The 13,690-nt window shown below is 31.8% G+C and overlaps 2 protein-coding genes across 2 annotated transcripts; both read right to left on the reverse strand.

The window, feature by feature from the left end:
- Positions 1 to 1,103, reverse strand: LOC111314788 (auxin-induced protein 6B-like). Its single transcript, XM_022916402.2, has one exon. The coding sequence runs from the start codon at positions 987 to 989 to the stop codon at positions 552 to 554; it is 438 nt and encodes a 145-aa protein (XP_022772137.2). The 5' UTR covers positions 990 to 1,103; the 3' UTR covers positions 1 to 551.
- Positions 1,104 to 5,639: 4,536 nt separating this feature from the next.
- LOC111314789 (DNA-directed RNA polymerase I subunit rpa43-like) lies at positions 5,640 to 8,578 on the reverse strand. Its single transcript, XM_022916403.2, has 7 exons — positions 8,348 to 8,578; positions 7,619 to 7,770; positions 7,378 to 7,487; positions 7,177 to 7,262; positions 6,479 to 6,583; positions 6,215 to 6,388; positions 5,640 to 5,991 (listed from the first exon to the last, which is right to left on the reverse strand). The coding sequence occupies exons 1-6, from the start codon at positions 8,455 to 8,457 to the stop codon at positions 6,265 to 6,267; spliced, it is 687 nt and encodes a 228-aa protein (XP_022772138.2). The 5' UTR covers positions 8,458 to 8,578; the 3' UTR covers positions 5,640 to 5,991; positions 6,215 to 6,264.
- Between the last annotated feature and the right edge of the window lie 5,112 nt (positions 8,579 to 13,690).

Raw genomic sequence — 13,690 nt, forward strand, 5'->3', positions numbered from 1 at the left:
AATTCTCTACAACATTATTAAAAATTGAAAATTTCAACAACAAAGAATAAAAATTAAATGAAATGTCCAATAATGGAACTAATTAAATATCATTGATGGAATATCTCTACAAAATTTCCTTCATCAGTCAAATAAATCGCAAAATTACAGCAGTGATTTTTAATTAACTATCACTTCATATCTTTTCTTTTCTTTCTTCTTCATGAATTCAGTTGTCTCAAATTCTCGACCACTTTTTGCCCTACTCCGATTCGAACCCGGGACGACTTGGCGGATAACTCACCCACCTTTTCTGCCATCTCGAAGCATTCTCCGGAGCTAATTTACATTGACTCAGCTCATAATTTTTGAGAAAAAAAATGTAAAATCCCCACCAACTTGCCTTTTCAGTGTGGTAAGTAAAATCCCAAGAATTGGTAACCAGCTCCTTAACTCGGCCAACTCACTGGTTTAAGCAGCGTATAATTGATTCCTCACTCGAGCTAACTCGAAACTGAGTCAAAAACCCCGGGTAAGAATCAAAGCCTTTCCTTTCTCTTTCCACTGTTTCTTTAATTACATATTGTTTTCTCAGTGAACCCATGAAGTAACGGTCGAGATTCGGTCCACAAATCAAGCTTAGTCCTGATTCCCATGTGACAGTTCTCTTTAAAGTCCGAGTGATTCGACTCTGACTGGGAAATAAACCGTATCACTTCTTCGAAAACGGACTCGTCGCAGGGGATCGCCAATGGGCCTTGGTTAGTGAACCCATACTCTTCCTCGGTTTGGATAAGGAGTTTCCTAAAGACGGGATGGTTCAGGTACGTCGCACGCACCACGAACCTCCTGCAACTCGTACCGACGCAGACCGCCACGTGTCCCGACGGCACATCGGACGGGATGCGGCTGGCTGACATGCTGCTAGCCTTGTTCCTCCACCGACGCAACATTTGCCGGAGCCTCACAATGCGGAGGATTTTGCTGCATTTTCCAAGCCCCGCCGACATTTTCCTGGAAAAACTAAGAAGTCAAGAGACAAACAAAAGCCTTTGCTTGTTTTGGGCTTTGCTATGAGAATTGATAGCTTACCGCTGGGAAAGTTTAAACCTGTTGAGGAGAGGGAGACTGAGAATTTTATAAAAAGGAAGGTGGGAAAGTGCCCTTAAGGTTTGAGATAATTACTAAAAAGTTCATATATCTTTTGGCAGACTAAATGGATTTAATAATAATAATAATAATAATAATAATAATAATAATGAAACAAATAGCAGAAAAGACAAAATTATTCAAATTAAAATTTTGTATCCAAATTATTATTTGAGGAGATGGATGTTATGTAATCTTTAAACAAACATCTTTTGCTTTTGATACATTGAACTCTATAAATTGTATCATGTGAGAATTATAACTACTAATTAAAAAAAAAAAAAAGGAGTCATTGGTTATTTTTTATTTTTAATCAATGTGACTTGAAAAAGATTGATATCTAGGAGAATGGATTATTAAAATATCTTTTGGTAAGTATAGTTTAATGCTCATTTACTCAATTTAAAAGGGTTTTTCATTTTTTTTCTATACAAGGGAGTAAGATAATCCTACAATATAATTAATTTGGGCATGAGGGATTTGAAATTTTGTACAAACTTTTGATGAAGTTTTGAGATTGGAAATAATAGAATAATGATGGCTTATATAAGGGTGAAGGCAAGAGTGTATATATATATATGAAATTTAGTGATTACAATATAATAGAAAGACTACTATTGGAATGCTAATAAAATTGGGTGGGGATGGGGACAAACATTATAACTTTTTGAATTTAGTTTGATATCAAATTGAAAATGAAGGAATGTGGAAATATTTTTGGGGTCATCTTTAACTCATAAAAAAAAGAGATTTGAGCGTATCAAATATATATATATATATATATAGATAGATATAGATGATATAGCAATGTTCATAACCAAATTTTCTTTCCCTGTGGAGTTAATTAGGTTACCAGAAAAAGGGAGATCAGAAAACCACAAACATCTTTCCGGAAAAAAAGTTACTAAAACCTTGATTCATTAATTCTGTCAAAATTTAGAAACAAACAAGTTTTTTTCTTTAATCGTTGAAAAGTGAAATTTTTTTGGTTAAACGCCACGCATACAGAGAAAGAGAGAGAAAGCATATTGAAGGCTGAAAAAACCCACCATATGCAAAAGTCGGAAAACGGGTTGTGTCTCTAGAAGTGGTTGAGTCAATTGAAGATGCTTTTGTTTCCTAAAACATTTAAAAAAAAAAAAATCCAGCTCTCTCTATTGCAACGATTTTGTATTCTCCATATATATATATATATGACCATGCCCCATGTGCAGGGGATGCCCTCATCTTTCTTTCCCTTTCTTTAATTGTCAAATTAAACAGACTGCCAAGACTCCCTCCCCTCTCTCCCCTCCTAATCACTCATTCAACCCTTGTTTTAACCTCCAACTTTGCCCAATCAAACCCAACTTCTCTTCTAATTATCCCCATAATAAAAGCTTTTAAAGTGACTACCCAAAGTCAGAATTATTTATATATATATATATATATATATGTGTGCATATATTAAAGAGCTTACTCCCTTTGAATGGTGAAGATGGGGCTATTGGATGCATGGGTCCACGTGCATGTTATGGGAAGGTAGGTGCATCTCCCCAAAACGTCATATATTGCACACTAAGAACTAAGAACCCCAATTGCTAGGATTTCAGGATCATATCATTTATTTGTTTTTTCCAAATGCCTTCGAATTTTAACCAAAAACATCGCAGAGACAGTATTAAGAAAAATAATGAGCAAAAAAATAAATGAATTGGGCAAACAAAAAGCTATATAATAATATCTTCTCTATTATATGTATAGATCATATGACATATAAAGTACTTCGTTTTAATTGTTTTCCTCCCCATTTTATACTTCCTTCAATTTGTTTCAATTTAGACAAAAAAAATTTGGAAGATTTAGGGAATATATTTTAGTTTAGATTCTTTTTTCCTTATTTATAATTTGTACAAAAAAAATATCTTATATATTATCAATGAATTTTTTAAATTTTATAAACAAAATTAACAGGATGATATATATTTTAAAATATATTTAAAATTAAAAAAAAAATGTGTCCATTTTTTTAAAGTAAGTTTTCTATATGGTAATGAAGTTTATTTGTAAATGAAGATAAGAATATCACTCGAGTGATTGGCAGGGTTTGATGAGCCGTACGTGCACAGACATCATCGTTAGCACAACATGAATGAAACCCACCACATCATACAAGTCAGAAACGTTCGACCTAAAGAACAAGACAGTACAGATGGAGTTGCACTAATACGTACAATGCAGTTAAAAAGTTAACCCCAGAAAAATGCTGAAAACCCCACTTCATCTCTTTGCTGCATGAAATGAGAGAGAGAATGAAACTATTATGGAAATTGCACACTACAAATCTTAAGTTTCAAAACATTTATTACTAGCTCTCTGAGCATTGGCCACGATTCGCTTAACTGACATTTTCGTCTGATTCCCTTCAAAGATAAAAAGTGATGATTGTAATGGAAGTTAACTAACGACTAATACTCCATTATAATGATAGATTTAGTGACCCTTTGACGTGATTTTGGAACAAAATTAATGATGTTTATATGACAGACAATTCATGGTGTTTGGGATGTTAGCGGCAAAATACTTTAAAGCGCTAATAATTTTCCACAACAGTCTAACTTGATCAATGCATCAAATGATTGAAAATGATTGACATGCTGCCTTCTTTACCTCGTAATTAGTCAAGATTGCAATAAGATACGCAGGGATTTTGCCAATGCTTTTAGCCTCGTTATCTTTAAATTCATCTTCTAATGTTCTTTTACTCAAATCTCTTTTTGAAAGTTTGTTCAGACTTCCCAAACAATGTTAAGCACATTTTGGAATTGTACTTCCCTCTAATTAAGTTGCATTAGAATTATTATAGTTGGTTTTAAAAGTAATTAAGATTATTGCGTATTTCCAAAAAAAAAAAACCAAAAATTTGCTTCAAATCTATTCCCTAAATCATAGAATATATATATGCCAATATATAACAACTAAGTTTGTCAGAATTAGAGGCAGTACTTATATATTCACATGAATTTATATAATATCATCCTGCCATCTATACAAGATCTTCCAAATCCATTAATGCAGAGATAGAGACAGAGAAAGATGTCAGATGAGCACAAGGCAATGAGAGGTAAGCCAAACAAAGATTCGAAGTTATAACAAATCTCTCTCTCTCACACACAAACAATAATAATCGTGCTTTAAGTGCCATTAGACGCAGGAGTTAATTGTTCAATATCCAAGAATTAGGCTCACATTCACCTCCATCAAGAGAGAGCCTGAAGCATGTTATAAGGCCAGATTATATGGGGAAAGTTTGTCATAATCTTTTTCTGTATTTTTCGGGTTAAAATAATCACAGTCACATGGGTGTATGATGGAAAGTGAGAATCATGTACCAACCTGAAAACCCTGTCTTCTCCCACTTAACTCCTCTTCTGATCATTTTTTATTGAACTAGAAAGATGGGTCCCAAAGGAATATATACATATATATGGTGTTTTTTTTTTTTTAAAGAAACCCCATACCTGATGATGATAATGTTTAAAATGGAGCATGAATGAATATAGAATTTCAACAGCTGAAAAAGGATCTGTCTGGATTTCAGCATTTGTTATCTTGAAGCTGCCCAAAATATGCATTCAGCTGCAGTTCCAATCATTAAGTACTACACGGTGCAAAATGGAACGTACTTGGTTCAACCCTGAAAATCCGAATCCACCATAAAAATGATTGACAAACAACACGGATGTCCTCCACTTCTTTCTTATATGGTATGGTCAGATACGCCAATCAACAACGATTAGATTTGCACAAATCTGATCAGGTGCACAGGTGTAGCCCACTGACATGTGTCCAAGCTGGCTGTACCTTAGACTAAAGTGGTGCAATCCATCATTATTGAGAATCAAATATTATTGCCTCGAAGTACAGTCCACGTTGGGTGATTGAACACCATGCATCCAGCAGCAATGTTTCAAACTTCGGGCAAAGTAATGTGGTGATCCCCACTGAAGTAGACCAACATTGCGTGGTGCAGGTGTTTCGTTAGCTTTTCGGGCTTCTGTCATGTCGTATGTTGGCCCATGGACACGAGGAAGTTCTTCGTGACCGCTTGTTAAAATCATGTATTTCGTTAATATTACATTGTGGTTCATGAAAATTACATGAAATCATTTCAGTAATAAGTAAATTCTCTTTCTTTTTCAGTGTTGCTGGCTAATTAGATACATTGTAGCAGGGTTCATGAGAATCTACCATATATCCAAGTTCAACTCCCTGCCAGTAAAATTCTAGGTAGCATCGAATTTGCTCATTCATCATGCTACCCTTTTTTCAACTTTAAAAACATGAATTCCCCTAAATTAAAGGTGAGCCAGTCTTTCGTAATCTTTACAATTTGGTTGACGGCCCCAATGGCACCGCCACACCGTCTTCCCATCTAACACAAAACAGATAGAAGCAGAAAATGCGGATAACTGATTTTATCAGTAAACACTGACATAAACCAAAATTGGACAGAACATGACATGAAGCAATAACGAAACAAGGGGACAAAGTATTTCTTTTTGCTAAGAGTAATTTTAAGATATGCACGGACAAGACCAAGTCTACAGTTGTACAAAGTACAAAAAAAATTCCCTGGATGTACAGCAGCAAGTAACAAAAATCACCCATGTCTCAGGGAAAAACAATGCATTCTTTGCCTCAACTTGGGAATTGGGAATTTTTAATTTTGGTGCACATACAACCACCAAGGAAAAAGGAGTAAGGGAAAATTTCAAAATGTCAGCAACCTTCCCAGAAAGGCACATTTCCTCACCAGAGTATTCAACCAGAAGCAATATACTTTCATCTATAAGGAACTTCTGCCCAACGCTCTAAGCTTACCTGCACTAGCACAAAAATTATAAACTTGCTATGAAAACCAAGTTTCAAAAGTAGATATAGTAAACTTTGAGATCTTCCAACTAATAGTTCACAAGCTGATTACTTTAACCAGATGAATGTAAAAGCTACTGAAGAGAAGAATAATTCAACACTGATAAAAGATCACCTGATACAGCTATTAGCAAACACTCATAGTTAGAACATGAATGGGTCAATATATTACCTGAGAACAAGAGATCTCCATAAACAATTGGTAATTGGAAGCAGTCTTCATTAACCTTCTTTGTTTCTACGTTTTTTTGACTTTTTAATGTGATTATTGTAGCTCAAGGGAGTTGCTCCCTCATCAACAGTTTTATCCTCCTGACATTCTCTGTCTCTACTCTTTGTAGCACTCCTGTAGAAGTATACAACATTTACATTAAAACCTTTGCAAGTTGACATATAAAGAGTTCCCCATTCAAAAACTTCGAGTTTATTTAAAGACCTTTCAAATTCTGAAATCTCCTCCAAATTTCTATCTAACCAACAAATGCTTCCCGTGTGAGCTGGCATCAAAGAACCAATGATGTGAAGTATTTCCTCATCAAAACTGCAAAGAAAAATCAATATAAAAAATCATGTGATCAACATGTCTTTAGCCACCACACCCTCCCTTTCTCCCAAGGAAAAATAAAAATAAAAGAATTTGGAACTTCAAATAAGTTGTAAATTTTCAATAAATATCCAATTGACTTGATGAACTACAATAAAACATCAGTGAGCAGAAAAGCATGCATAACCAAGGCATAAAGACTGAAGCAACAAGATTATATGATCCACAGGTTTGTAATGGATTAATACTGAATGATCGACAAAGGAAATCATAAAAGCAATATGGGCTAAATATCAATAGGCACAGTGAGAATATGTTTCTCTATCATTAAAACTTGGCCTTAATCACAAAAAATTAACAATATTTGATCAATGAACAGGGCAAATAACTTCTCCACAAATATCAAATTTCAATTTTAAATAGTAGAAGAAAAATAGAGCTGAGTACACAACTACATAAACACACAAACAATACCATTTCTCTCTAGCTTACAGTAAAACATTGATGGTAACCAAAACAGTACAATATTGAAAAACATATGCCATTCTTAAAATTAAATAGATAGTTTTCTTTTAAAAGGAAATTGTCACCTCTTGACTGAAAAACGGATCATGGTTCCAATCTTTATGACATGCCTCTTGTGAGATCTGCTGGCAAATAGTTCCTCTTCATCTTTCTATGAGACAATAAGAAACTAATAAGTTACTGCAGTAATTAATATAGTCCCTTGCCATATACACATATACAACTCAAAAAAGAACTTCAGAACAACATAGCAAACCGTTACTCACAGTTTTATATTTAAATTCTCCACGGATGTTTTCAGTTGCTATGATAGCAGATGAAAAACCAAGAACAATGACGTGAATAGATTCTTGAGAAAGCTTCACTACTTTCCCCTCTGAACATGGGAAAGAAAATTAGCTTAGACAATATCTTAGGCACGCATATACATAAAAAAATACAAGCAATGTGATATCCACTACAAGAAAAACTAAATAAAATAACCTGGAATGTCATGGAAAAAAGTACCTAAGAGCATATCTGACTTCGGTGAAAAAAGTAGGAGGTTTGCTTTTAGTCGAAGACCAAAATAAGGATGAACACCAGAAAGAATTTTTGCCTGTTTATCCAGAATATTAACATCATAAGCCAATAAAACACCACCAAATGTTTCGTTGAACCTGCAAGGAAAAGCGGAAACACTTTATAGCAGGATTAGGATAAAAGGAAGCAAATATTCACGCATCATTTAATTATTACCACCATTACAAATGAAGTGCATAAAGACGTAAAATATGTGGTTGAATATTGATCCCAACAGAGTCAAAAGAATCTTACTACTAGATCCAGACACTCTGCATCTTTGATAATTTTGATAGACATTAAATTGGTCCTGTCCAAAGGGTTATATTTTCAACTATAATAAACTTACCCAACACCTGAACACGCCTAGCTCTTAATACCTCCATTAGAAGGGTTGAAAAGGTAAACGATTTTTTTCAAATTTCAAGCAATGAAACCCCATAAGCAGTTATAAGTCATAGTTAACTTCATCATAAAAAGTTAAATTTTCAGCTAAAACATAAAACCCATTGATAAAACAGAGCTAACATTAACCAAAGTAAGGGTGTGCTTTGTTTAAATCACAAGCAATTCAACACAATCAACAGCTTTTGGTGAATGAGAAAATAACAAAAATAAGGGTTTCAAGTAACATCAAAATTAAAATTAATAGAATAGAAGGCAAAAAGAACGAACTTGAAGAGCAAAGAGCTAAGCTCACGGAGGATCCCCTGGGAAACCTTCATGCTCTTCGATGGGTGTAAGTACACCACCAAATCAGCATCTGCCACGCTCAATCCCTCCATTTGTAACTTCAATTGATGGCCGAAGCTGAAACATGAAGCATTTAGAATAGCAAGTCTAGGGTTTTCTTCGAGGTGGCATTGCAAAAACCCTGAACGTGTAAAACCCTAACCGAGAAATATGATACTCCTGATTATCTGGGCCTTCGTTTTACTGGTTCACATCAAAACATAGATTTGGGCCCATTCAATTTACATAACTAATATTTTTGGCTTGTAATGATGCGCTTGAAAAATGTAAAAAAAAAAAAATGGGCCTTTTACTATTACAAGCCTGAGTCCTGATGCATTTGTCTAGACAAAATAAAATTTTACTTCTACAATGGGACAATCAGAACCAACAATTATATTTATATAAAAAATTAAGTTAATATTTAATATATTACCGATATTAATTTTAAATTTTACAAATGAGATTAATATGATGACATGTATTATATATAATATATTTAAAAAAATAAAATAAATAAATAAATAATGTATCAATCTTTTAATTTTGTTTATATAATTAAAATTTTATATTAGTAATGTATCAAATATTAACTCTGATAAGTTAATAAAAATAAATTAAATAATTAATTAACTAATGAATTAATATTTATTAGATAATTTTAATATAAAATTAAATTGAATTATCGATTATCTTTTAAATCAGTTAGCATATTATTAAAATTAATACTTAAAAATTATAGATTCGAAAGAATTTAAATATATATTTTTTCAATAAAATATGTGATAAGATAAGTAAATTAATAATTTTAAAATAAAAAAATTAAATTAAATTATTTTTTTATTATTTTTTACTTTACAAAAAAAATTTATACATATCTATCTCAAAGGCTGAAATTTATGCACTTTATAGGCCCTACTTGAAATCATGATTTTAGTGTCAATCAATAATATTTTTTTTTATAAATACATGGTAAGATAAAAACTTTGTTATGATTAAGCATTTGGCTTTATCGCATGCTTTCACCTTTCCAAGAAAAACAAATATAAAAAATGTTTTCATGGACTTGCAATTGAGTACTACTCTGTCAATTGCCCATAGTCAATAGCTTAGCTTGCCTCGCAACCATAGTAAGTTCCTTAAATTGTTTGAAATAAACGAACCAACTATTATATTCTCATCCTAGTAGATTATTTATGTTATTCTACCTTTGCTTCCAAATCAACCAATTTAGTTGCATAACATCCAAATACATTTATTACAATGAAAAACTCACTTGTAAATAAATCAACCTAACTTTATCAATGCCAAGTTGCAAATAAACTTCCATGTAAGGTCAGGGCGTGCCATATCTTGTAGGAGCAGTTATAGCCTGTATCAATAATTAAGTGGTATTAGTCGTTTTTTTAGCATAAAAAAAATCAAATTATAAGACTTTAAGTCATGTCAAATTGAACATCTATGTGATTAAACAATTAAGTTGTCTTGAAATTCGTTTGAGTAAGTACTTAAATTGATTTTAGTGAAATTAAAAATAATTATTATTATTAAAAAAATAAATTTATAAAAAATATTATATTGAATCAATTTTATTAAAATTAATATTTAAATTTAATTATATCATATTAAAAATACAATAAAATTCATATGCCCACTTAAAATGATCCTGGAATGGAATACTGACTTTGACTTGTATTTTGCATTAAATCAATTTCAAAATATAAATCACTACAGTGGGTGGAGGTAAGAAAACAAGTGTGAAAAAGGACATGTGCTTTGTATCGGACTCTCCTTTGACCAAAAAAAAAAAAAAAACCCATGAAGCAGCTTGAGTGTCGGCCCACATCCACAAACATCGAAGCAAACAAAGGATGAGATGCCTGGAAAAAGAGGCTTCACTTTCTCTATCTCATCAGAAGATTTCAGAAGCTGATGTCCCCTTACATCCCTACATCTTGCACTGTTTCTATGTTCCCCCTCATACCACGCTCGTTTTTTAGGTTACTTCACTCTCAGCTATCACGCGTTGGCCCTTGGGTCCCCCACTCTCATCATCATCATCGTCACCCATATGTGTAGTATATATACTTTTTGTATGTACCATCGTTGTTCAAATGCATGCTCTTTGTTCTGTACTAATCTTCGGTTAATGCTTTTGTTTTTATCCTTACAATAATCTCAATCATTTGTTTGCTATCTAAAAGTCCATACACTAAGGAAACCTTCTCTTTGGATGCTTATCGTCCTTTGATCACTCTACTGGTATAACTTCTTCTGATTTTTCCCTTCCCCTTTGTTCATTTCTGCACACTTAAAATCTAGGGTTGACGAGTTAAGTTTTGATTTGATTCAATTTTATATGATATTTTTAAAAAAATTTTGATTTTAAATTAAGTCATATTTAATTTTATATTTAAAAATAATATTTTATTAATTTTTTATCAAATTAATTGATTACGATTTTATATAATATTAAATCAAATTAAATTTGAATATAAAAAAATTAAATAAAATCGAATTAAAATATTAAAAATATAAAATTAAATCTAATTTGAAATGAATAAAATTTTATTTTATCTTAATCTATTATCATCTCTATTCAAAATCTAAGTCAGATAACTTGTTTTCCAAATTCAATTTGCATCAAATCTTTAGAAATGTTTTTCAGATTTGAAAAAGTATGGAATCGCTTACTTGGCATAAAAATCATGATAATGGGCTTAATGATGATTAATTTTTTGTTCTTTTTATTTTTCATTGCACAAATAACATAATTGCGCATTGTCCAAGTTGATAATGAGCTGGAGCCAGGGCTAAACTTCATTATATGATTTAGCTTGAGAAATCATGAACCAGGGTCCCAATTGCCAATCGCCAATGCACCCCCATTTCCTTTTTCCGGTACCTTTGCACTTTATGAACCTTTTACTGCAAAATCTACCTATCAATGCCAGTATCTATCCGTCACCAGTCAATGGACCACACCACATGATATGATTTGGAAAAAAAAAAAAAAAAGGTGGATCGCACTCTCAATTGCAAAGGGTCCCATCGAATTACAGATTATAAGGTCAGCAAAATTTTCCCATCAAACACCCTCTGCATTTGGGTATTTGATAAGGCTTATCTTGACTTTCATAGCTAACTTTACCATGCTTAAAGCAAGTGGGTGGGTCCAAAATTATTGTTCAAGATCAGATCTTGTTGATGTTAATGTCAAAGGAGACGAGGGGAAAGGGAGGTGGGAGAGAAGATTTGGTCCGGAGGTTTAAATCACAAGGGTCAACTTATATACGTCTAGGATAGTATCGGTGTCCACTTACTTTAACCAATCATGTGATTGGATGCATGTTTGACACGTGGAATTCACAGAATGAACGGTGATTGGTGCAGCCTGAGGGTCATGGCTTAAGTAAAGAATTAAGTGGTGGGGTAAGCTAAGAATTAAGTGGTGGGATAAGCTAAGATTGCGGCGGGCTTTAGTTCCGAAAGGCCATTCAACAGGGTGCTAGTCTACTAGTGCTAGAGTCTTAGGTTGGATTTGGGTCTAATTACACTTCTAATGAAATGTAATTAAATTTCAAAGTTTTGGAACGAAATCCAAACGTTAAAATTTACGAGATAAATTTTATCAAATATAATACAAAATTATTATTAAATTTAAATTTTTTGATAAATTCTTTCTTCAATCCCAATTATAAGAATTTTATCACTATTTCAATTTATCATCTATACAATGGATCCCAATCTTTAAGTCGTTCTTGCATGTACCGTGACACGGATTTCAGCGTCAAATATGCTCCGCCCGGTCATATTTCTCATCTACATGGATGCATGCGTTCCGCATGCATCATGTTGATCATCGCGTGGCGCATGCGAATCAAATGTTCAATCAGACCAACAAATTTATACATACAATCCACTAACTAGATTTTGTAATATATTAACTAAAGCTCGTCAATGTGTAATCTGTTGTTATATTATTGAGTTTTTTATTTAATTGATTTTGATTTAAATTTTTGTAATTTAAAGTAAAAAAATCAAGTCTGAATTGTCTTTATTGGTTTTGCAAGACAGGAGTAGCCTAAAACACTATAACATTTCTTGTTTTGATATGATAAATATCTTAATTAGGAACACTTTTTTTTTAATTATAAATATTAAAAAATTACAATTATAATAAAATAATACACTTATATATATATATATATTGAATAATCAATTAATAAATTATAATATTAAATAATCAAATTCACATGCAATAAAATTTAAATCTCACCTCAAGGTTCTAGCACATTTATTAAAGATTTTACATACAACAATGAATGGTTTTATGTGATGATATTTATTATTTTTAAATAAAATAATTATTTAATATAAAAATCTTAATATATGCCTTCAAGAGTTAAAACATGATGCCAAAATGGCGAAATCCCTTATCAATTAAATTATAATATTTATTTTCATTATATGTATTACAAAGAATCAATCAAATTATGCATGTTATCCCAGTAATAAGTGCAAAAAAAAAAAAAAAAATCCATTAACAAAACCATTGTTTCTTTTTTATTGAAGGAAACCGAAATCATTATTTTCAATCGAGAAATGTTAACCAAAAGAGACGAGTTTTCTCTTGCATTTGATCTTTTCACAGTTTTGTTTTCGCTCTTTTGGCTGTCCATGCAAGACAGATCGTGACCCACCATGGAAAAAGTTGTCCCCTTCTTATTCTCTTTTGGGGGCAACACTTTGAATAATGTTGGGTAGTAGTATTTGTTGATGCTACAATTGAAATTCCATCCTTGTTTCTACATAACAAAATACTAACAAACGGAACGAAAAAAAATCTAGATTTGATAATTTAAAATATAATAAAAATTTAATATAAAAATAAAATATGATTTAAAATTTTAATAATAATTATATATAATTTTAATAAAATTAAAAATTTTTTTATTAATATAAATTATGATATATAATTTTCATATAAAATATTATATAAATTAATATATAAATTTTAATAATTTATATGATACAAATATACAAATATCGTGATTTATCAAAATTTTAAATATTGATAATAAAATACTACTAAACAACAATGCGTCTATGACGCCTTTTGTCCCATGCGTATTCTACCATGCAACCCTAGTAGCAACAAAATGAGTCATCACTTTTTTTTTCTTCTTATGATCATGTACATGGCATGACTTATCTCTCGTGGACAAAGCCTATCTTTTAGCTCTCATTTTTTTGTGAAATGCTCTATTTTCTTCCCATTCAATC

The sequence above is a fragment of the Durio zibethinus genome, chromosome 20 (assembly GCF_047325235.1).
Source record: "Durio zibethinus cultivar Kanyao isolate XHJ-2024 chromosome 20, ASM4732523v1, whole genome shotgun sequence".
Taxonomy (NCBI): Eukaryota; Viridiplantae; Streptophyta; class Magnoliopsida; order Malvales; family Malvaceae; genus Durio; species Durio zibethinus.